We start from the raw sequence: 25,849 nt of genomic DNA, 5'->3' as shown, positions 1-25,849 counted from the left end.
AATGTTCCCCTATTTCAGTGTCATAGATAGTAATACTATTTTCAACATGCTACTTAATGCTACTCAGTACATCCCAAACCTAAAGATATGTGAGGCACTGTAATAGCACCAGAGAATAACAGTACCTGTTTATATGTCAGCATTCAATTTATTATTTGTTTTGTTTATTGTAATATTTTTTATTGTAATATTTTTTAATGAAAAACAAACAAGATAGAACAATTAAGTCCTGGGCATATTTCTATCAATGTAAGGCATTCAATGTCTGACATTAAGATATATTTTATTCATATCAACAAATAATCGAAATCTGAAAGCAGACACGCTAAAAAGCAACGAAAGGTTTGTGTTACATAGTTCAAGATGTAAATATTAATGAAGTAGTAGTTACATTATATTATATTATTATATTATAAGCTAATTTTCAAGAAAAGTCTAATATAATTCTGTATAGACATCTGCTATTCAACACCTCAACCTTGAGTGTCCATCTCCCACCGTTCAGTCCTGTTTTGACTCCTAGATTCCATAATTTCGGCACCGCATCAAGCCGTGCTGTTAGACCGTCACTGCTAGCGCCGTCTCATTTATACCACCTTCTTCAAAAAGGCTTTTTGGAAGTATCCCAGAGAACACTGGAGTTGTTTAGACACAGCGGCCAAGAGAGGCCTTTCATCTTCACCGAGAAAAACACCCACTCTGCCTGTGTTTGACATTGGAGATACACAACCTTCGTTTCAGACTCATTGTTGTACCTTTCATCTCCTGTTCCTGTCCTTTTATGACCATGTTCCGGTACATCTGATGCATCCAGGTTTCTACATGTACTGTTTTGAATTCTAAAATTATCAACATCCTTATCCTTGTCCTGGTTTATATTCAGGCGTACACTCAAAGTGAATCAGCAGTATTTCTTCTTTCAAGTGCTATTTGGTCCCCAGGCGTGGGATCATTGAGGAACTTGAATTAAATGTCCAGATGTCAAAGGCGTAATCAATACGCAATTGATAAATCATTTGATATTGAAAGTTACAGTGATACGATATTGACAAGAGACTATCTAGATCTCTGATTGTAAAGTTTGTTTGAGAGGAGTGATTGTGTAAGACGAAGCGGTCACAGAACAGAGTCGTTGGATTCATGTTTTGCCCGATTTAATTTGCACGCTTTTTCCTGGGATAGGGACAATAAATCAGACAAATTGCATTTCCTACAAGGGGTGGAGGAGTCAGCAGAGCTGTGTTTATAGACAATCAGCTGCTACTCTTCACTCTGTCTTCCCTTCTCTCATTCACAAACTCTCTGTCCCCGCTCCACATTATTCACTTTACTTTCATTCATGTTGTTTTTTTGCTTCCTAAATGGCGCGTCACAGTGAATAATGTGGGTGCATCCCAAGTCTCTTAATTGTTGTTTCTGTTAAAGCCGACTGACAGCTGATTGATCCAGATGTGATCAGCGGCCGCAGTCATCAGAAACAGATGTTGCTTCAAGTGACGCTTCAGAGGAAAGGACGTCTCATGTCTCTGAAAACATATTTCCTTGTGTCCTCTCTCCTCGCATGGTTTCCTTACGTCTCCATGCATCTCTGGTGGGAGGGACTAGGACGCAAAGAAAAGACGCAAGTGAGGGACACAGGGACACAATTAAGAGACTTGTGATGCACCCTGTTTGTCACTTCCACTGAAAAGAGGAGGTGGGCTGTCTTCCTCTTTCTGTCTGTTGTCTTCTCTCCCTATAATTATTAGATCGCTGCAGGCTCTCATGGAACATCACTCAGTCTCACTTCATTCACTCCCTTGTTAATTTTAATTTTAGCATTTTTCCTTTTAACCGTTATTTCTCATGTAATTTTCCATTCTCTGTTTTCACCGAAGAGCCAATTTGGACATGAAACGCTGTACTTTTCTTGATGCAATAAAGAGGACATTTTAATGGGATCAGATGACAGTGCTGGCAGCCCTTAAAGAGATGCAACTTAGGTACACCTCAACAAGACAGATGTGCAAGTGCTTTCACAAAGGACCTTTTCACTTTTTACAAGGCTTTGTTCGATGCTGCTTGCCCTGCTTTATATATATATATATATATATATATGTAACCCTAACCTGAGCACAATATATATATATATATGTATATGTATATATATATATATATATATATATATGTATATGTATATATATATATAAATCTGCTGTATACACACGTATACACTTGTTACATATATTATATATATATATATATATATATATATATATATATATATATATATATAAGTAGGGAGAGAAGCTGATGCTGGTTCTTCAGAGAATCATCACACTGCATCTCCATCAGTTCTAGTTGCAGACTCTCTTCCACTTCTCCCACAGCTTGATTTCTTTCTCAATGGCAGAACAAATCTTGGAAGCACTCACTGAATTCTGTCATGAGATGTGATGACAGACACATATTTCCCTATTTTAGCAGAAAGGTCGGCCTCTGGAAAAGGTGCTCTGATTTCAGACAGCGTGGGGAAGTGCGCAACATTGAAGTTGTGTAGTTGTGTCTCAAAGAGAAGGAGCTTCACACAGCATGCTTTCATGTGTGTGTGGTGTTGTGGTGCTACCCGCTCTTTGCCTTGCAGGCTCTTGTTCAGTGTTTTGAGATGATGAGTAAGATCGACTAGAAATGTGAAGCCTGCCAACCATAGAGGGTCACTCAGTTCATGACGAGGTCGGTCCTTCTCTTTCAAAAACTGGTCAATTTCTGGCCTCAGGGAATAAATCCGCTGCAACACGGAGCAGCGACCTCAGAGTTATCGTAAATTCCCCACAAAATAATAACAGCTAAGCGGCGTCTGTGCTCTCATCACACGCAAAAGCACGAGCACAAGCTTTATCTGACACCTGATGCTTTAAGTTAGCTGACAATTCTTTGTTTTCTGGACTTGCTCACGTTGTTGATTTGCGGCATCTTTTCCGGGCACATTATTCCTGACTTTAGCGAGGCTCTGTGTTATGAAGTCTCCGTCTGAGCGACCTCGTAGCCGTCAGTGAGGCCTTTTCTTGTGTTTTGTTTGGACGGCAAAAATACGATTGCCATTTGCCTGACTTTCTCTCCATTATATTTCTAGAACTTGCTGCAGGCAGGCTGTAGTTTCGACACCCCTGCTGTAGAGGCTCTAACCTTAACCAATTTAAGTCTTAGAGCCACGGTGGGTTGAACGGGAGAACATGTTCGGACACGTGTTCTTGCCACATACAAATCCACTGTCCATTCCAGCACTGTCTTTTTCGATACATTTAATCCGTGACACCATAGCATAAAATCACCTTACATGTTGGTCACAGCACAAGATACCACGAGACAGGATACAACACTTGATCTTAGCCAAAAAGGACGAGAAGCTGGCTCGACCATGGTCAAAAACTATTGTGCTTCCCATCCACACACGCCTGTTCCCAATACCTGGCACTTACCTATATGCCCTTTTGAAGTTAATGTGCCACCCTGTGTTCAAATGCAGGAACTGCATGTCCCCATCCACCCTGTGTTTCCCTCAAACAACAAACACCATTATGGCTCCAACAAATATCTTTGGGCTTTGGACTGTTGGTTGGAAAATCATGCCTTTTGAAAGCATTGCCTCAGGACATACTTATAAGGAATAATAATAATTTCAGGAACTGATAAATAGATTAATCTGTTATGAAAATAATCTGTAACCTTGGTCCCTAGTAGAGCTAGACCAATATATATATGCCACATATCCGCCAATATTAGGGCATTACAGATATATCATTCCTGGTGTATATGTTGATCGATGATTAATAAGAAAATGCAGGACAGAAATGCTATCATCATAACGTAGTGTGTCTACTATATAGAACACTTTTATAAATGTAAAATGTCCTGCTATGTTCTTTAAAAAGTCAAGATAGTTATTTGTTTTAAATAAACAACAATCTGCCAACATTTTAGATGTTCCCATATTAGTATTTGACCATGTGCAGACTCGATCTTGACAAGTTTCTTCTTTCTTCTGTCAATCTTGTTTTCTCACACTCATCTTCTTTGTCTGGTCTACTTCGCCCGGCACACAAAATGTTTTGTTTTCCAAAGCCATGTTCTAGGAATTCCTCGATCCTCCATTCCCCCCTCGGCACCATCGTGCCTCCCCAACCCCCTTGTTCATTTGAAGCCTGTCGGCGGGTCTCATTTACACTCAGGCGGTAAACATAAAGTGGAAAGTGATGTATGCAGAATGAGCTTGGCAGACTGCCTCTGTTTCCTCAGTGCCCGGGTTTGTTTACAACCCGTCATTACCGTGAAGCACCCAGGGCTCCTTACCGAAACCTTCACACTCGACCCGCCGCATTAAACACACAATTTATATTCAGCACTGCTTAATAAATATGTCACTTGGCCTGAAATAAGCCTTGCTCAAACGGTTCAATTTGGTCTTTGCTGTGAAGAGCATAAAAACATAAACGTAGGCAGTATACGGAACGGCACTTTGTTAAATCAAGAACGAGTACAGTGCCGTTCAAAACATGCCCATTCAGATACTTGCAACTTTCTCAAGACTCGCTCACACAAACAACAACCGAGCTTAAGCAATAAGCAACTCAGCTTTGTAGTTCTTACTGTGTACTTCAGAAGAAAACATTGTACTTCTACATTTACGTGACAGAGAAAAAGGTTACTGGTTACGTTGCATTCAGATTTGACTCAGCAAAATAACAATTACAATATGATATATTTATGATATCTAGTTATTCTTCAAACTATCTGGTATCATTGACTGGAATGCTCCACCTTGAACAGACTTTGGTTTCACAAATCTTTCCTTTTATTTATCCCCAAATCCTTTATATTATGCATTACGTCATTTTTTTAATTTATTTTATTAGTTTCCTTTTCATTGCTTTGACTTTTGGCTCTTTCTCTATTGAGTATGTTCTTTTATGGAAAACTATGTGTCACTAGCACAAAAATGTCCCCCGTATTTTTTTCCCATGTGTATTCACCACAAAGCGTATCAGAGGGAAATCTGCATCATCTTAATCATGAAATTGTCTTTTTTGAAGGAGCCTTCTGTGGGGCAATTTTCCATCAGCAGCACACTGGGGGTAGAAGTGTGCAAAGTCCACAGGCGGTTTTCTGGCAACCTGCAGCTGCCTCCATTGTCATGGCGCCAGGTGGAGAGGGGGAGGGAGAGGGTGAGGTCGCTTACACCTGAGGAGGACCCAGTAGCCTGGACCAGACCCTCCAGTCTGCCCATCTCTTCTCTGCCCCGCATCGACATCACACAGGCGGACCCTGACAGGTAAGGCTCAGCAAAACAAATGAAAGACGACTGTCTCACAGATACAAGGTTTATGGTGCAGTTTGCTTATAGAAGTAGCGTCACAATGTTGCATATCATTCATATTATATATTCATTTGTTTTCTGATATAATAACATTTCATGGTCATTTGCTATTTTTCTGCCGATCTCAGCTTTTTGTTCATATTCTTTCCTAAATGAGTTGTATGTTTGGTAACACTGGGAGGCTGGAGTTTTCTCCCATCTACCTCCAACATTAGATTTTTAAATGAGCAGCAACGTTGGCATTTCAATTTTTATTGTGGTTCATCTCAGTGTTTTCAACACCTCCCTTTCTTACTTTAAGTTTTTTCTTCCAATCATAACTGTGACCTTGTGCCCCAGAAAAGAACAAATGTTGTTCATTTTTAAGGCATCAGACGGTACAAAATGTTGGCAGTCATTTAACTGAATACACTGTTGTTGTTGTTGTTGTTGTTGTTGTTGTTGTTGTTGTTGTTGTGTCTACCTCTGGGGCAGAATACACTGGGCTGTTTCCATGGTAGAATTAATGTATTTGGATTTTATGATAGCCACTACTTCACTTTATTGAATGGCAATTTGCCACATAAACCATCTTTTGTTTGAACCTCTCTGCCTCCCCCCACTGAACCACATGTTATTATGGGCTCCCTTCAGAGATGTATTGTCAGTTGCTCTCATCTCTATAACTCTCAAACTCTGCTCTACTGCCTTTTTATACGCATGAGTTGCATTTTTCTGGATTAAAGGTCAGGAGCTGGAAAACCTTTGCTCTGTTTATTGCACGCTTCATGGCTTTTAGTGTTATTTTCCAGCTGTTATGATCAGCCTTATTGATGTAGTTTTGGATTTTGATTTGCATTATTTATGCGGGGAGTGGGTGTCCAAAAATATTTCTTCCAAACAAGTTCATCATAAACTCAGTCATATAGTGAGTATTTGAGTAATAGAGTATTTGAGGAAAAATTGAAAGCACAGTATCGTGAATTTGACCTCAGGATAAATCTTTTTCTTCAATATGTCTTTTTGGCATCTGATTACAGTACAATAACGCCTTATTCTTTTTTAGTTTTTCAAACCGTGTTATTTCAACGATTTATTTGGAAGGCTGTGGCTTTTAAACGGAAGGAAACGCCTTGCCTCAGATTTGGTTGTAAGTTAACACAGCTGCATGAAGTCAGCTGAGAGAACAGGGAGCTCAGGTTGGGCCAGGCAGACTCATGCGGTGCTCAAGCTGTTAATTCTGGCCAAACATTGTCACCACACAGCTCACCGAGACGCTTTCGCAAGTAGACGGTAAACAAGCATCTCCGTCGATACAGGCGCTTCACCGTTGGGAATAACTGGTAAGCGTTTAGTCGGTGTGTTGTGTGAGCGGGAAAGAAAGAGAAGTGTTGTTTCACTGTTTGGCTCTCTAAAAATGCAATAAATAAATACAATTTTGAAACAGACACACAGGTGCATGGTTACTGAGACGTATGTATTAACTCACACAGACCCTTATTTAGCAGTAGTTTTTTTCAAGTTGCCAGAAACGTCTCTGCTCCAGGGTGAGCTAGAGTTCAGGAGAGTCATTTATCAAAGAGATTAATTGGCATGTAAAAAACTGGAAACAGATGGCGCCAATAACATATGAGGAGTTTGCCGATGATAATTGTCTGCAGTTTCCCGCATATCTTAAGTCAAGTGTATTTATAGAGCCAAGATGTTTATCTCAGAGGATTTATAATTCATACAATATTCAACATGCTCAAGCTTTAAAACCTTCAGATAACAAACTCTAAAGACAAAGAAAAAGAAAGACAAAATCTTTGGAAATGCAGCAGAGGAGGAATCCTTTTCCAGGATGAACAGATATACAATAGATGATGTATAGTTTACTCAGGAGCAGCAGTAGTACGTTTATAATAGATTGGAATTTTTTCAAATGAAGACAAAATCTCATACCGAATCTTGTGCTGCTTTCTGGGAACACGCCGTAACAGTTGTACTCTCCTTTATGTGTTGAAATGTGTGAAAGATGATCACATTATTTCATCATAAAATGTTTCTGTTGTTGAAATGTTGGGATTTGCTTTACTCAACATCGAGATTTTTAACCCTTCCGATCACGTCATTGGTCACAATGTGCAGCTGTTTAACAATTATACAAAACAATCCATTTCTTCATAGTTTTATATCAAACTCCAATCACCTCTTTTTTCCTCAAAATAACAAGTGTGCTTACATAAGCTGGTATCAACCAATTTAAACTAATAATAGCATTACTGACACAGGAGGTGTGTGTGGAGCCAAGGTCCTCTGTCGCTTTATTCCCTGGGTCTGGTGTGTGCAGTTGGGAGTTTTTAAACATTTACTATAGAGCAGTGGTCTTGTTTTTTTTCTCCTTTTTCCTCCGTCTGCACTTAGATGATAAAGGGAGGTTCTGGTTCTTCTCTTCCAAATGTCACCATTTGTTATGGTGTTACCACTGGAGATAAATGAACTCAACTGATGTGAATATACAATATATAAACACTGGCATGGTGTTACATTAACACTGAATTATTATACACTGTCTTCTGCCAGAACCACCATTTTTTGTTATTTAGGTCATTTTATAAGGATGGCAGTCTGACAAAGAAGTGAAGTCCCGTTCGTAAATTAAGACATTCGTCACTGAAAGCTTCTACCCTGAGCTAGAATGATTCTTGCATCTCTTTGAATGTTTTTGGCGACCATGTTGGACTGTTTTATCTCTCGACAACATCTTGGAAACCTTGTCCCACACACCTCTACCCTACTAACAGTCTGTGGTCTCGCTGTACTCTCTTGTGTTCCTGATAATGCTGTTTCAATTCTTAATAGAAGAAACATCAACCTTCTGAGATTTGGCTTGATCATTTTCAAAGTTGAAAAGGTCAATTTCTTTGTCTGAAATTGTGATGATTGTGATCTTAAGTAGATGTGACCTGAAAGCCACAGGTTATGCAAACAGATTATTGTATTCCTTGGTAAATGACAATAATACTTATTGATACTTATTATTATACCATTATATATAATACACCGAAGACAATTTCAAAGTTGACAAATAAATTAAAATCTGGATTTTCCAATGCATTCATAGGACATCATAGGTAGCCAATCGAAGAGCGATTGGGATTATGAACGCACTGACTAATCTGCAGTGGTTTAATATAGAGGGGAAGAGGACAGGCAGTCAGATAAACAGAGCAACTGCGAGTGCTCCAGCCTAGATCTGCCTGTTAGAGTCGGCCAAGCCTACGTTATTTCAGCACGTGGCCTCATACTGCACAGGACCCGGGTCTGTCAGCGTGGTGTGTGTGTGTGTGTGTGTGTGTGTGTGTGAGCGAGCGAGCAGCCACAGTATCAGTGCTTTTTGTTGCCTGATGAGACCGGAGTAGGTGAAAGAGAGATAAAAATGCCACGGAGATCCCCTAAGTGCAGGGCTGGGCACTTTGACTTCAGCGAGGAAGTGGTCAGTAAAGTACACCTCTCGGCTCCCAGGTGACTTTTTTGTCTTTTAATTCTTCTTTTCGAAAATATCTTATTAAGCTAAACTTTTCATCTCTACGGTCTCTTTGAGTGTTTTAAGCCTCTTTGTCTTTCTTTGCTTTCCAACTGTGTTGAGATGTTTGAGGATGATTGATGATGATCATTGGTAGATATGTGAAGTTTGAGCCTTACAGTACATTGCCAAAGGAAATTATTTCCAAAAAGAAAGATAAGTGAGTTTTTCTTACAATTCCTTGTATCGGATCATTGCTGTGAGTTTACAGTACCTAGGATCAGGATCTGCATCACATACAGTGGTGTAATGTTTATGTCACATGAAGAGACTACATCTCTGGAGATAAAGCATGTTGGTAATGTTGTGTGAAGTTGGGTCATTTGGATGACGCAAAGGGCAACAGAGATGACGTTTATCGCTCTGCCTGTGCGTAATCAGTGTTTGCACATTTCACATTAATCTGAGCTTCACTGGCAGAGGTGTGGGACTGAGAGCGTCTCAGTGGGATATGTGCCTGTTTAATCCCACATGTTGCTTGAATGTGGGGCAAATGGTTCAGTGATGTTTCGGACAGTTGGTGCATTAATAGATTTTAGAGAAGTTGACGGGGTACTGAGTGTGTTTATGAAAGCAGTAAAATGTGTGATTGTTGTTTTCTTTCTTGCGGACACTTTTCTGCTGCAACTGAAATGAAGAATACGATATTAACGTGTCATATAGTATCCAAACTAAACTGGGTGATTAATGATTTGTGGCATCTGTTATTCCCTCGGGGCATTGTTACTTTGACCTTTCACTCTAAACTACATCCGACCTGATCTTCTGGTTACACAATAGCTTGTCCTCTCCTTCTGCACCCTAAGATCATATCCCCTCTCTCTGAGGTGGTTTCTCTGTGGCATCAGCAAACATGCTGGGTAGATGACCTGTAGATATTTGCATTATGTTTCCACAAAACATGTCCACCGACTGCTTGTTAGCTTACTTGTGCTCTGAGGATTTTGTTATGTCTTGATAAATTCACAGATAGGATTCTATCTGTCTGTCTGGTCCCTTTGTCTTCTATAATTGCATATTTTTCAATTGAACTGTGGATGTTTTTTTTTCAAGGCCATTAACAAGCATTGGAAATTAGCTTAGGCTTTAAACTATTTGATTAAATGTTGCATGTTTTTTATTTTTCATTTTATTTTATTCTGATTTGATTTATTTGTCAAGGACCATGTAGAAAAACATTAATCTCAAGCACTGAGAGTAGATGCTTGTTCCAGATTAAACAGCAGGTAGATACAAACACTACAACACACAGTCGATCCATTGATTTGGTTGAGTGTTTCTGTCACGATAAAAATATAGAATGCTGAATAAAAAAACATATTTCTGACATCACACCATAAGGAGCTCATCCTTGTCTTTACTTGTTGCTCCTGAATGGGAGTGAATGAGTGGTGCTGTCATGGATGGACAGTATTCCAGTGAAACCCAAAGCAGAGCACCAGTTTACAATAAATCAACCTCCTCTCACTGACCAGCAAAGCATACTTATTTAATGAGCACAATGGTTTTGTTTTTAGGCCGTGGATGGATGGGTGAGTAATCATTGTAGGGTTTATGCAATCATCTCTTTCCTGGATGGGATTTGTGAACATGTTGCGCAAGCCAGTACTTAGTGGCAGCTTATTGAAAGTACTTAGTACATAATGATGATGATGATTTGATAGGCAATAAAAATGATGAGATTGATGATCGATCAGACATATTTTTTAGCTACTCTCCTCTTGATTGCTGATTGCTGTGGTTTATCTCTGTCTTCTTTTAGCTTTGATGGGGGAAATGGTCCATCGTTGTGCTGCAGCCCTTCAGACCTGCAGGCATCCCCGGGTTCAGGTCTGGTTCTACATCCCAACCTGGCGGGCCATAGCCAGCGTCGGGAGTCCTTCCTGTACCGCTCTGACAGCGACTACGACCTATCGCCAAAGTCCTTGTCTAGAAACTCTTCCATTGTTGGAGAACTGTAAGTTGATATCGGGCTAGGCAATATGGCCGAAATCTTCTCTCTCGATGTAGGTCATCTCAATGACCATGTACAGTATATGTAGCATGTTTTCTGGTACTTTTCTGTGTCAATTAAATACTTAAAACATTTTAAGTATTGAGCATTTTCTAATTTAATCAAGTTAAATTATAGAGAAAAAAATGACTAAATATTGGCCTAGTCGAGCTGACAGTAAATAGCTGATGAATGTATTTTACAGGACAGGTGGCAGACATTAAGAACCATAATAGGCTCTTCTTGTTTTTACCTTTCTCCCCAGCTTTGTAAGGATCACAACGTAAAGCATCGTCCAAATGATGTGCATTTTGCAGCAACACAGTTTGTCTGCTGTTTTTCTGACATCACAATAGAAACTATATATAAATAATAGACCTTTTAATATATAATTTTTACGACATATATCCTCATATTGCCCAGCCCGAAGTGGAAATAATCATCACAAAAGACTTTAAGTTCACTATGTTCAACAGTGTATTTTTTCGGTCTTTAATAGTTTTCACATCCCATTTCAGGCATGGAGAGGACTTGATTGTGACTCCATTTGCTCAGGTAAGAGCTGATGATGAATAAATATGCTCCAGATAACGTCAGCCATTAATGATGTTCTGCTAAGTAGCATTTTTTGGCAAACTCATTTTTCCCCAAGGGCTTTTAAGATGTGAAGCACCTCCTAATGAATCTAGAAAGTAACACACTCACTTTGGCGTGATTAACCTGTCTGACCTCTAGTGGCCTTAAGTAGCATGGCAAGGACGTTTAGACTGAAACAACTCGAACAGCAGTTGAATTGGTCCTGTTACATTCTGCTCTCTGGTGGTCGCAATTAGCTCCAAACCACCATAATGGCATGTGATGATTGAAACTTTGGGAGATCGTAGATGCCCTGTGCTGCTGGTCATAAGGTGCACTATTTCAGCTTGCAGCCTAATGAATGCAGCAGTTATTGTTTTTATAAAAAATTTCAGAGAAAATTCAGGTTTATGAACATGCTGACTTTAACCTATTGCACATCAGTAATGCCTAAAGGTTAAGAAGAGGTTTGGATGGAAGTGACAAGCACCATTGATCATCAAGAGACAGCTGCAAAGACTGCTCATCAGTCACTGCTTAATTTACCCAGATAAAACAATCCGTCAGTCAGTTTGCATCGATATGAATGTTATAGAAGTGAAATAAGTGTATTCTCTTTAGACGCCTGCATCAAATTGTAGTCTGTAATATTTCTATATACATTTTCTATTTTTTCATGCTAATGTTTCACATACACTTGTGGGCTTCTTCTCATTTGTTTTTGTATTTATTTATTTATTTTTAGGTTCTGGCAAGCCTTCGGACTGTCAGGAACAATTTCACCACCTTGACGAATGTACAGTGTGCATCCAATAAGTAAATCATCTCATAATTTTATTCTAGTATCTGTTTGTGTGTGTGAGAGTGACTACATGCTTTTTAAAGAAAATCTTCATTCGGATTTTTAGCTTTCAGGAATATGTTTAGATGCTACAATTCAAGATGCCAATATGCCTCACTTGGGGGCGCCAATGCATCACCAATATTAGTAATGCTTTGTCTCATGAAGGAAGCACTAAAGTTAAACCCAGTGTGGATTCACACATGGAGATAGATTTGTGCTGTGGATGCAAAAGCTGGTTTGCAGCAGCATCGAGTGACATTTCATTTTATTGTTTGCTGCAAGAGGGGTTTACCTCATCTCACATGTGCATGAAGGCTCCCTCTGGTCACTGAACCAGGTCAGTGGCTGCAGTTGCATCAGGTTTGCCAAATGTTCATGCAACTTCAGAGAGAGGTGACAAAACTGAATGAAAGTGCCAAAACTGAATGAAACACGACGATGTCGCGTGGAAGAAAACCTGACCTGTGTCTAGTTCAGAGAACGGAGGGAGCTGTTTTGTGTTTGCGCTTTGGCAACAATCACTGCTGCTTTAACCAAATAAAATAAATAAATAATGCAACCCTTTGTCAAACATCAGGGCACCTGATTTTAACAGTTTCTGGCTTGTTTCTCTCTGGTTGCAGGAGGTCTCCTGCTGCGAATCAGCCTTCTCTCACCAAAGTCTGTCTGTCAGGTGAGTCCTATCATAAGCCTTGCGTAAGCAATGCATTGCATTGTTTTTACTGTGGTAGTTGTATACATTTTAAGAAATCAAAAGTCAAGTTTGGCTGTTGGAGGATTTGAAACATACAAAAGATAGTCCACTCATGTTAATCCTCATACGTGCAAGTTTCATGCATTACAGCCAGATGTTGCTTGACTGTGACTAGAAAATGCACTGTTGACAAGACAATTTCAAATGTTAAACAATGAATAACAGTTGAATAAAGCAAATTACTACGGACAAAATAGATTGTGATAGAATGTGCTTTTGCAAACACAGCACATTTACACTTCATATTTAGTCCTCTGCATGCAAATGCTGAATTGGTGGAGATTAATTTGAGGAGAGCCGTCATTACTTATGAACATTTTCATGTCAACGGTAATAGATGTTTACACGGCAATCACAAACTTCTTTGAGCGTTTTCACTCATAAATAGAAGCTGTAATCTTTTGAGTTATTAATAAAAGAAACTGTGACAAAACTTCCCATGCAATGACCCAGTGACCGGGCAGAAGGAACAAAAGGGTGAGAACCATATAAGAAGTTTTAATGTCTGTGATTTCAATGAGGTAGAAGTGAATGAGAGAAAGGACGGGTGAAAGAAAAGGAGGAGGGAGGTGGAGATCTTGGTTTCTGCTGCACTGGTTCTTCAAGCCTGATTGACGTCAGCGCGGCCTGCACACGGCTGCTCTCCACTTCCTACTAACCCAGATGGCCTGATAGGAGTGTCCCCCAGAAGGAAAAAATACAAGACAACTGCAAGTCTTATTGTCCTTCCTCCTCCATACTTCTCACAAACCTTGACCTTTGCGGAGTAATCTCTGACGTGGGAAAACATCTCGTTATTCGCATGGGGAAGATGCAATGAGAAAAACAAGTATGATTAACCCAACTTTAAATTGGTTTGAAACCTCTGACACAGGACTCTTGTGTTTCTAATTCAGCATCCTACTCTTGTGTCACCAGAGAATATCACTGGCGTCATCTTTTCCTGAGTATACAAAGAACATTCAGTACACCTGCTACTCCAATATATAATAGTAATTGTTCAGGAGAAGAGTACAACAATTAACAATATCACAAGGAAAGATGCCCTCATATCCTCCCCGGTGCTGCTTTCTGTTTAGTTTTCGTCAACTCTTTGACCGGAAAGGGAGAACAGATTTTTCCTGTTTTGCGTCCGTGTTTGGTGAGGGAATATCCCCAGTTGTGAAAAAAAAGATTTAATACCTTCGTCTTTCTGGGCATGAGCTCAGTGTAGATGGCTGATTACGAGGTCTATGAAACGTTGATTATCTCTTATCAAAGGATTTAAGATGGACACAGTGAAATATAGTGAAAAACATTAGAAATTAAGAGACTTGTTTGTTGTGTGCCATCCTGCAGGAAGATGGTGAGTTAAGACACAGACGTCACTCTAGTGACAAGACTAAGAGATATGCCAGATTGTTGCAGCGAGTGAGATGTGACAGAAAGAAAACACCGCAAAGGTCAGAGAGCGACGTCACAGTTTCTGAAACTTTTAATCAGATTGCGATATTAAAAAAGGTCAGATTGGATGGATTAAACAAAAAGTGTGTCTGTGTGCGTGTGTGTGTGTGTGTGTGTGTGTGTGTGTGTGTGTGTGTGTGTGTGTGCGTGCGTGCGCGCGTCACTGCAGGCTATTTACACTGTGAGCGTTTTACTCCAGTAACGTGATGGGATTGTAGTTCTTATCATGTGAGTTTGCGGTTCACGCTTTACATTCGGCCCCATCACATGCCGTCCAGCGAGCCCGGCCGCCAACAAAGGGCTCCCTCTTCCCTGACTGATTCAGATAATAGGCTTCGCTCTGTGTTATGCCTGATAAATAGTACTTTTGAGGAAAGTGCTTGATCGTGACCACTTTCACCGTCAAGGACCGGTGATTAATCTGTAACGGTTATTATCACTAGCATTGGATGAACATCGTCACAGACGGTAGGGACTCCAGGGCCCGTAATTAGTCATAGACCAAGATGGGGATGTGAAATCTCATATCATGTTCTCGGGGGGATTTTCCCTTTGATTGCATTCAGAAATTAATGTTTACACAATTCCTTTAGAAATTAATGTTTAAGGCAGTGCTGCTTAAAGTTCTACCAGTTAGCCCGCTGTAGTTCACCTTAGGTTTGACCCACTATATAATAATAATAATAATAATAATACTTTGATTTTATATAGCGCTTTACTGAATATTCAAAGACGCTTTACATAGAAATCATTCACCCAATGATGAGAGGAGCTACCATGCAAGGTGCCACATCAGGACTATCTAGCATTCATACACCATAGGCATTTAAGGATTAAGTGCAGTGGCGACCGGCCCATAGAGGGCAACGGGGCTTGGCACCACCCACCTGTGAGCTACCAAAAAAATTAAAATTTGAAGAATTATATAAATAGTTCATATATTGTTCAATTTGAAGAAAAAAATCTGCCTTGGCAATAACAAAGTACGGTTCAGGCACCGTTTAGGCACCGGTATCGTTTTAAAAGTATCGTTTTAGCACCGGTATCGAAAAAAAACAATGCCCATCCCTACTTATAATATACTGAATTGTATTAATAAGATATCCGTATTATGTCAAAGTGTTGGAATAAATGTTAAATATTTAACTGCAAAATAGTAATGTGTGATACCTTTTTTTGCATTGAATCATACTGGGATTAGATGGCCCCACCAAAAAAAACAGCCGCCACTGGTTAAGTGTCTTGCTCAAGGACACATCGACGTGGGCTAGCGGAGCCGGGGATCAAACCGCCGATCCTCTGATTGAAGGACCACAGTCGCCCCTATATATATATATATATATATATATATATATATATATATATATATATATATATATATATATATATGCTTAGGTGAATTATATTTAATTTAGTAATCCTAGAGATTTGAGTTGTTTTCAATCATATTGAATTAATTAAGGTAGCTTGGACACATTAATTTGTATCCTATCACAGTATCCTTCAGTTTAATATTGTATTGTATTGCAATGTATTTCCAGGATTCAGGTGGTCTGCACTCAGTGACACGAGTTACAGTAAAGCAGAAATGGCTGAGCGTAACGTCATTTATTAATTTATATAAACATCACGATTCATAATTCATCTGGAAAGTAAACAGATGTTTTTGAGGTACACAATTAAAATGTTCAGCCATTAACACATCGATTCCTTCACATCGATTGTGAAGGAACATGCACTTTAAAAAAGCATCTAAATAGAGCTTGTTTCTATCGGATCCCCCGATAGAGGTCCAGGTTGGCGCTCATGCTGGTGTCATGTTTGCTTGTATCACTCTGCTGATCTGAAACTGTGTCCACATCTGGGCAGCACCCAGATGTGGCATTTTTGATGATCACCCTTGTTGATCTCTTATCACATCTTTGTGTGGGATGTAGGTCAGCTGCTCAGAAGGAAAGTTACTGCAGTTTAACCCTTGCAAAAATAATTCAGTATTCTACTAAACTAAAAGAACACCTGACTTTGTGCGTACACGGCCCAGGGTGTGTGTATATATATATATATATATATATATATATATATATATATATATATATATATATATATCATGCACCTGTATGCCTATTGTGAGGACGCCTATTGTAAAGGACAATTCAAAGCGTGGTGTCTGTTTTTAATGGCCTGGTAAATTGTGTAAAATATTGAGAATTCAAGGTTTTTAGTATCTTCTATGTAATAGCATTGCTGTATGGTTCTGATGAAATGGTTCTGGTTAATCCTAATAGAGTGTTTTGAATTATTTCTTGAATGAGGCCCATATTGTTTGTGCTTGAGACAGGTTGTAGATGATGATGATGAAGTGCACTCTGTCACATTTAGAATAATGAAGACACATTTTTGGGTAGACAGACAGACAGCTGGCCACAAACTGACCTGACAAGTCACATTTGACCTGCCATTTTCAGTCTGGGCCGTCCGCTCCGCTCCCCTCTGCAGTAGTTACTCTGCTGTGCAGCAGGAATCCATGTCAGGTCTTCCAGGCTCACAGCCAGAAGAGAGGATCTGGGGCGCTGGAAGCATGCAGCCTGGTTAAGTATTTGAATTATGTCATTGACGTCAGCATAGTTATAAACCTTGCGGCGGCCCATCCCTCAAGCCAACACAGCTTCCATGGTGCATTGTGAAGGAGCTGTCAAACAGGCCCTGATGAGCTGTGTGCTGTTAGTGGAGCTGTTGAAGCCTTTTGTTTTGACAGGTGAGGAGATTATGCCCCAGTTGTAAACTATGAGGAAACATAATCCGGAGAGATGGTTGAGGTTGTTTGTGAGAAGTGTGTGATGGTGTGGTTTCAGGGCTGGACCTACTGTAAATGTACACCATGCCACAGGTTCCTTTAAACATCACACCCCTCTCATTATTATTATTACAGTATATCAAATGTCTCATACAGTAGTCACTTATTTTATCTACGTATCTAAACAATATACCTTGCATCCAATTTGTTTTTTATTTTTCTGACAATCGGCAAAACAAACAAAATGAAACAATATATGCACTCAAATGGCACATGCATTGATATGATAAAGATAAATACATTTTGTATACATAACACTATGTGGGAAAACATGTTGAAATAAGGAAGCTTTAATTTTGTCTTTTCTTTTAATACACAATGCAAATTACAAAGGCAAAGTTTGTTTTACTGAAGTAGGAAAGTCACTGATCAGATTCAAGATATTTAAAATGTTGAGAGTATTTTCCCAGCAGGTGTGTATGTAGTTGACTGTTCGCCTGTATACATTACACAACACCTTTGTGTTGCTATCTGATTGGACAAATATTTGACAGAATGAAGGTGCTGTTCTCTCTCTCTCTCTCTCTCTCTCTTTCCCCCCTTCAACTTCTGAGTGAACTGACGTAGATTGGGGATGATGCAAAAGTGATTCACTGTCCGCTCCCTCTCTGTCTCGGCTTCCTGTGTGGTGCGAAGTCAAACACACACTGCACTGAGCATGTGCACATGTCTGTTTCAAAGTGTGTTTGGTCTTTCACAATGTGGTGCGGTCAAGATGAGGAATGTGTGTTTGCGTACATGCAGATGGCTCAAAGCGGTTTATCAGCGATGACTCAAGTCTTTTTCATTGAACCTCTGTTGTCACTAGCCTCATTATTTCCTGACAAGTCAAATTAGTATGAATAAACACGACTGAAGCCATGTTAGTCACTGTGTTAAAGTCCCCATCTTGACTTTACGTCAAACCTGTAAAGCTGCTTACACACACATGCATGCTGTTGCCGCTGGTGGAAAGTAACTATTGGCAGTTATTCAAGTACTTACGTACAGTTTTGAAGTACTTGGGTGTTTTAGTTTTTTTCTTTCTTTCTATTTCTGCTCTACTTCATTTCAGAGGGACACATAATATTGTGGCATGTATTTGACAAGGACATTAACTCGTTACTCTGCAGGTTAAGTTTGTACATACGAAACTAATATATATTGTTATAATATTATCATTGATTGAACTACCCAACAGCATATACAATCTATTTGACCAGCAACATTAAAATGTCCCTTTCATGGTATTTTACTTTAATACAAATAATAATGATACAAAAAAATGTATCACCCTTCTGCACAGTTCGTGCATTTATTTTTGAATACTTAGATACATTTATCTGATGATACTTTTGGGTTTGAATGCAGAACTTTACTTTTTAAGAAATTACTTTCTAATTTTGTTATTACTACTTGTAGTGGCCATTTGTCCAATAAATCAAAGAAAATAAACATAACTCAAAGGGCCACTGACACACTGTGGGTATGTGGATTACGCAGCCAAAATAATGCATTGTCCATGCAGGATTCCGTTTTTCTGATAATTTATTTAACTAAACAAAACAAACAAAGGAACTCCTCATGCTGCCTCTCCTGTGCTGGTAAAAAACCATAGGCCTACCCAGGTGCATGCTGGTCCTGTACCTGCATCCTACATGTAACCCCAGGTACCCACAGCGTTACCCAATTAACAAATAAATGAACAACCAAAACACTAAGTAAACCTAGACAACAACAAATAATTAGACTAAACTAAAAACAATCAAAAGAAAAAGCTATCCAAATATAGCAAAACATCTAACCTAAATAAGCAAACAACTAGAATAATTAAACAATACTACAATATGACTAGTATCAAACAAATAGCTACTACACTACTTTTACTAAAGTAAACTGGCTATGGCTTATCAGTAGGTGGTGTAATAGATGAGGCCGTTCAGCGCTGCACAGCAAACTTCTGCCAGACAGCAAAGGAAGCAGGTTTTGCGGGGTTAGGTTGAGAGCACAGAGAGGGGCAGTGTGAGGTTGATGGGAGCGGAAGGTGTTTCAGGTGGGAATGGAGGTGGGGGGGATGTTTGAGCGCAGCCCTACTCGTTGGTGCAGTTGATGGCTCTCACAGAGGCCGGTCTGTGGCCCTATAGGGGAGAGGAGTTGGAGGGGAAAGGGGGAGCGAGGGGAGGCCGTCGGGGTCTGTCTGCACACTGAGGTCTGTTGTCCTCTCAGCAGCCTCCAGCATATGGCCAACGCATTAGGACTCATCGAAGAAAAAAAATAGACTTCCACTGAAAAAACAGGCTGGAAAAGTACCTCGCACTCTGTCTGGGAGCAGGTTTTTCAGACTGAAAGTGCGTCACGCCACCTTTGACTGGTGACATTGTGAAATGTCTGTCAGCCCATTTAGCACTGTATTTATCAACCAGAGGCAATGATGGATTCAGCAGTCCCATCTACTCCTCCTGTGTGAGAGTGTGTGTGCCTAACTTTGTTTTAATTACAACTCCAACTGGATTGTAAGGTGTCATGTTAAAGAAGCATCCAGCTGTTGTTGTTTTTAGGAAACACAACAGATGAACATCTGTTGTGTTCTGTTTCAGTGTTCTTGCTGTGGGCAAATAGCACAAAGTCAAAACCAGTAAATGTTTGTTCTTCAGTCTACATCTGAGTTTTTTTTACTGCCATCAGATTCTGGAGTTTGTGTGTGATCAGCCGTCAGTTTCTAAATGAGTCCCGGTCATACAGGCGGTGTGGATGAGCAAGCCTTTGATGATTCACAACGTCCTAAAATGTCTAATGTCTCTATATGCTCTCATTGGAGGAAGCGGGGGTAGGATGTGGTCGCACTCTCTTGGCAACATCTTCTGCCCCTATGGCTCAAGACAGCCACATGTTGGTGTATACCCCATTTCAACAGCTCACCACCTTGTGCATGAGCTGCTTTCATGCTGTGCTTTCTGCTCCGTGTCACTGACTTTTACATGGCTTGGATTCCAGTGGTTCCTGTTAATAGTTTGAACCGCAAAGCTTGGCGTCCAGCATTATATTGTAGCCAGGGGTTCTTTGAATTCTCCAACCTGGAGCTCAAGTAAAGGAAAATTGGTTGGACCTGAGGAATTGCTAGCAGTCGCGCTCCTGTAACCTGAGGAACCGGTGGCATGATTTCCAATAGCCACAGTTGAGTTAAAATGGTCGCTGCCATCATGTTGTTCTGATATCGTTCTATGGTTCTTTTTGAAACACCTATGGTTCAGAGTCTGTGCGCCATCACTGTGCTTTGAAGTGCTTTGATCCACTACACTGGCGTAAATTGGGGAGCAGCACGCTGGCTGTCCTGTTGTGCTAAGCATATGAGGTAAATGTCTTCCATGTGTGAAGCCCTATGAAGTAGAGATCAGTCTTTTCCATTGAGAAAGGAAGGTGGGGAGATCCAGATGTGCTCTGCATTTACTCCCTCTGGGCTGAAATTTGTCGAATTAACATTCTCCCTGGTATATCAGGGAATGATCCTTCTTCATTTGTTTCTTTGTGTTTTATCATCTCAGTGCTTTTCTCATAAACTCCTTTTTTCCTTCTGAAGTTTGCGGCCGGCCACATGTGAGGCATAGCTGCTAACTATGATTGTCCTCTGCAGTCACTCCACCATTCAGTAACTCCGCTCCATGTTTTGCGTGAGTTCAGGGCCAAAGAGGAAGTGTTTTAGTTTCTTTGGCACACAGGGAGACCCCAGGCCTGGTCGCCCCCAAATTCAGGGAGTCAAAGTTTGCCTCTCGTGTTGCTTATGTAAACACAGAGTTTGGCGTTTGATATATACATATTTTCTCCCTCAGAGAGGTTCAGAGAGGCAAGAACCAGTTTGTGGATTATGGTGGTGTGGTGTGTGCTGCCCTCGCTGCAGTTCAGCAAAGTAAAGTCGTGAAGTGGTCTGCATGTTTTAGAAAGGAAGTCGTAGTTTGAGCATTTGTCTTTGCAGCAGTGACAAAGTGTATTCATTAAGTTAATGTAGGTTTTTCTCTTTTACTCCCCTCAATCCCCTTTCTCTTCTTCCTCTTCTCCCCATAGCTTTAGTATAGTAGATACAGAGATCCAATTGTTTGGGTAAAAAACATCATAAAGAGAGTATAAAAAGCCGAAAGGGTCTCTTCACCAAAAGCCCCTCTGTAGGCAGTGGGTTTGTACCTGTATGTGCATCATTTTGATGTGTTTAAAGGGAGCGGTCACAGCAGGAAGCAGACCACTTGTTCAGCAGAGTCAGAGTGATACTAAGAGGGGGGTTAAGCAAACGAGAGAGTCTGAGAGGGGGTGGGCGGGGAGAACCAGACAGAGTGGAGGGGGTTTGAGGAGCGCAGGAGAGTGAGGGAATGAGGGGTTATAGAGAGAAAGAGACTACAGAGAGAGAGTCAGTAAACAGTAACTCTAGCCTCCAGTTTATCTGAACTCTCTGAGGTGGTGGAGAAGCGTAATAGGATGAAGGAGCTGTGTGTACACACCTCCCCCTCTTCCTCTGCGTCTCCCAGATGTCCTGCGGGCCAGTCCTCCGTAAGATCAAGCCACGCTGGGACCCTCGGACCTCCATGCATGGTGTCGGGGGGCTCCGCTATGGACATGGATCCTCTTGGGCCTGAATACGTGTCCATGTGTCTGTTGGCAGATGAGTCCTACCAGAAGCTGGCTATGGAGACCATGGAGGAGCTGGACTGGTGTCTGGACCAGTTGGAGACCATCCAAACCTACCGCTCTGTCAGTGACATGGCCTCTAACAAGGTAGGGGCAATTTATCCTACATATTTTATATATGTAAAAATATATGTGCAAACCGCGCATTTGTGAAGTTGCTCGGAAGTTTTTACATTCACATGTCCAATGCGGGACTTCAGGTATGTCCTAATAGATGGGACCTTTGTTCATGGACTTGTAGCTTGTTGTGCAAGATACATTTAACTGTCATATTTCAGACAATTAGCTGATCAGAATCATGCATCCTGTATAGAGCAATGTCAGGTAGTGCCTCCCTAAAATTATAAGAGGTCAGATAATTTGATCAGCTGTCTTAGGAAGCTTTTAACCTACAAATTGTATGTTTAAAAGTTGTAAGATAAACACTGCTCTTAATGACTGATAATTCTGATCACATCTTTAAGTGCAACTTAAACTCTTAATATATGTGTCACTGTGTCATTGCCTGCTCTATCCACCGAGACAACGATCACAAGCACACAGCACACCTACTCCATACATCGTTGTGTCTCCCAAACCAAACTTAACAAGAATTTTGAGGAAAGATGATCATTTCACATGTTCAATCCCAGATGTAACTCCTGTTCAATGTTACTGAATTATTATTATCACAGTGTGTATTCTGTGATACGCTATCGACGCTGAGCTTGTTATGGTGACCTGACTGCCAGTCAGGTCAACAAATTAGCCTTTGTTGCAGTGTGGTTGTCAATTTGCGCAGTGGATGCAAAATGTAAATTGCTTTTTGCCACATTGACGCACTTGCAAAGTAACAGCCTCTCTGTGGTGGTGTATGACCTGGCATCATGTTTTATGGGTCTCCTGTTATAGAGAAATTTAAAAACACGTTTTTTTTTTGCATACATAACTACTGACTTCCTGTTAAAATATCCTCATCCCCTGTATTCCATGGAAAGTGCTGTTCTGCTTCAATGTCCTTACCTCATTCAAACTATGTGAGACGTTGGGTATGTTTTACTACCAGGCTGAGCTTCAGATGCACATGCAGTATGATGCACCTTACGATGATGATGATGGAATTGCCAAAGTCATTGGAACATCCTCTGGGCACCATGAATATCTGTGCAAAACACTAGACAAATAGACGTTACCATCCCTGCTAGCGTGACTAAAAAGACAAAGCATCAAATGGCATGAAAACATGTTGTTTTGAATCTAAAGAAAAAATAAAAAGGTCAGCTTTCTGGTTGGGTAGAAGTGAATCTAAATAAACACATTGTGGTGTTTCAAGACAACACAAAGCAGCTATTTGGAACTAATTACTTCCCTTTGCTTTGATGAAATTTTTTTGTGTGCGTATTTCATTTGCGCGTAGCTCAACCAAATTACTATACAGTGCACAGTCTTACTCAACCCCCGCGCAGCCAGTAGAGACTGTATGGCGGCGTCAAATTATAAACACTCAGGGGGGTGTTGACCATTTCCGTCTGTATTCTACACTGTGGTCTGAAGGTGGATTGGGATGAGGAGGGGCGTTGTCAGACCGTAACGGGTGACTGTGACCGTGAAACCAGTTTCCTGTCTCTTTTGTTTCCCGCTGCCCCCTCTTGTCTGCTCCCTGGCTGCGCCCAACGACAATAGCTAAGCTTTGGCCATGCATGCAGCCAGGTTGAGTCTTATGCAGACAACCGCGTCACTGGGACTGTCAAGACAATGAGCACAAGGCCCTGCAGACGCATACTAGCACAGCCACTCGCCAGGCAGACCGGGCACATTGTTCACCCTGAGCCAGAGTCCTCCCAGTACGACCCAGCACCTCCACTAAGCATTGTTGACCTATGGTGCTATGGAATGGGGTTCAACAGTTTATTATGTTACAGTTAGGATGCAGCTGTGTTCTAGATTGTTGTGCAATTGTACAGGGATGTAAAGAAATAATGTGTTGGTCCACTTGCAAAATTGGTGTCAAATACGGTTTCATTAATGCAGCATTTGCAGGCTTTGGCTGCTTCCCAGCATTCAAATGACGTGATGTTTGACAAAGAGCCCATTTCTTTTCAGAACCAGAGAGGATGTAATTGAGCCCACGATCAAACCCAGGGTGTCTCCACATTCAGTGTCCAAGGGCACAGGTGTATCCGGGGCTACGGGGACCACACACCCTGCTGCCCGCCAGCCTGGTCGCTGTGACCTCAGAGCGGGGAGCGGCTCCTCTGCCGCTCACTATCATTAGCCTCGCCACACTTCCATGCCGATGCTGGTGACGGCCTTAGACAAACACTGCCATCTGAATCCAGTTAGAGGAGCTTAGCGCTTTGCGGGTTAGCGTGCGTGCGAGCCCCCGAGCAGAGCGCGAGCAAGTAGGAAACTTTAACTCACGTGTGGTCACTTCAACTTTGAAGCGCCGCCGTCTTCAGAGGGGAAAAAATGACAAAATTATTGAAACAGATGTAGTGGTGGGCCTGTAGCTGCAGCAGGGGTAATGGGCATTAAATTACAGTGTTGTGATTCCGTTTGACTGAAAGGGTGGTGAGCAGATCAGAAAAGCTGCAGTAGTGATTTTGGTGCCTAATTGTAATTGAAAAGTATTACCTCTGAAATGTGCTGATATCATGGAAAATAAGCCAGACGTAGGAAGGTAAATATGAAACCTGTGTTCACTGTAAACCTATTCGTGTGTCGTTTTTATCAACACGTTCTAGGAAATGTCTTTCTAATGTTGCTAAACTGTGGAAACGCGCTCGGTATCATCCTCTGTGTGTTGACACTGTAAACATCCACACAGGCAGCACTGGATCAGTCTGGACTTTGTCAGATTACACAGCAGAGGTATTGCAATATGCAGTCAAGCTGCAATCCACTGTGTTCTGATTCAATCAAGGTCAAAGTGTCCTCTAAGAATTGAGCATGGAAACTGATTGTGTGCTCAACAAGTTTTCCGGGACTTTTCAGTGATGAACTCAGGTATGTTAGTTGTTTGGTGCCTGAGGTCACATCAGGAAGCAGGATGTCTACCAGTAAACGGACTGAATTACTCTATCAAGTTTAAGGGAAGTGGGTGGGGACACATGCTCAGGCCTGTGTCAGAGGGAGGAGCTACCGACCTTTTGTTTGACTGTGTCGGCCAGTCAGTCAAGTCAGCTTTATCGCTATATGTTTCCTGCCTGACTTCACTTCACAAAAGAGAATTGAGGGAGGAAGAGTCTCAGACAAGTTATTTTTCGTGAAACTCAACAGGATTTCTTTCCGCTTGAGTTTGTTTTTTGTGAGTGACAATGGGACTATGTTCTGAAAAGCACATGCAAAACTTTGGCATTCTAACAAGTTTGAAAAAGGTGAGTTTGTTTTGGAGCCGCTTGCATTGTTCTGCGAGAGTGTGGTCTGCCATATGGATGTGTGATTTATGCATTAACGCATAAAATGTATTCATTAATTGGTTTGATCAGAGGTCATTTCATTAGAGAACGTGATTAAATATTTAATCTAGTTTGCTTTATTTGACTCATTGTGTTGTGAATTTCTTGGCTTGCTTGTTTGGATTCATGCTAGTGAGACTAAACAGTTGTGTGGTGGCATATTTGACTTAATAAAACCTTTTGACACATTTTGTTTAAATGTTAATTAGTTTAGGTGTTTCAATTTACACCCAGACATATACTTTGCATTGCCATTTTGCGAGACAAGGCCTCCAGTGTGCACCTTTTTTTTGAATATTCAAACTTTATGAGGCATCATCATCATCTTCTGAGAACTAACCACAATTTATTTTGGGAGTTAATGAAACTTCTTGAGGTTACCTAAGACCGGGGTT

At 40.8% G+C, this 25,849-nt stretch overlaps 1 protein-coding gene across 1 annotated transcript in view; it reads left to right on the top strand.

Annotated features, from left to right (window-relative positions):
* LOC306737631 (3',5'-cyclic-AMP phosphodiesterase 4B-like) overlaps window positions 1-25,849 on the top strand; it is a gene marked incomplete at its 5' end in the record, with an annotated part of 35,503 nt that overhangs the window by 1,025 nt on the left and 8,629 nt on the right. The window contains 6 exons of the mRNA XM_079219380.1: window positions 5,073-5,308; window positions 10,663-10,857; window positions 11,412-11,448; window positions 12,215-12,285; window positions 12,937-12,986; window positions 21,992-22,104. Of these exons, the coding sequence (XP_079075506.1) occupies window positions 5,073-5,308; window positions 10,663-10,857; window positions 11,412-11,448; window positions 12,215-12,285; window positions 12,937-12,986; window positions 21,992-22,104 (702 nt within the window). The remainder of the gene's footprint in view (window positions 1-5,072; window positions 5,309-10,662; window positions 10,858-11,411; window positions 11,449-12,214; window positions 12,286-12,936; window positions 12,987-21,991; window positions 22,105-25,849) is intronic.

Source organism: Taurulus bubalis (assembly GCF_910589615.1).
Source record: "Taurulus bubalis genome assembly, chromosome: 1".
NCBI classification, from domain to species: Eukaryota; Metazoa; Chordata; class Actinopteri; order Perciformes; family Cottidae; genus Taurulus; species Taurulus bubalis.
Note: the sequence above shows the minus strand (reverse complement) of the source record. Positions and strands in the feature narration are given on the sequence as shown.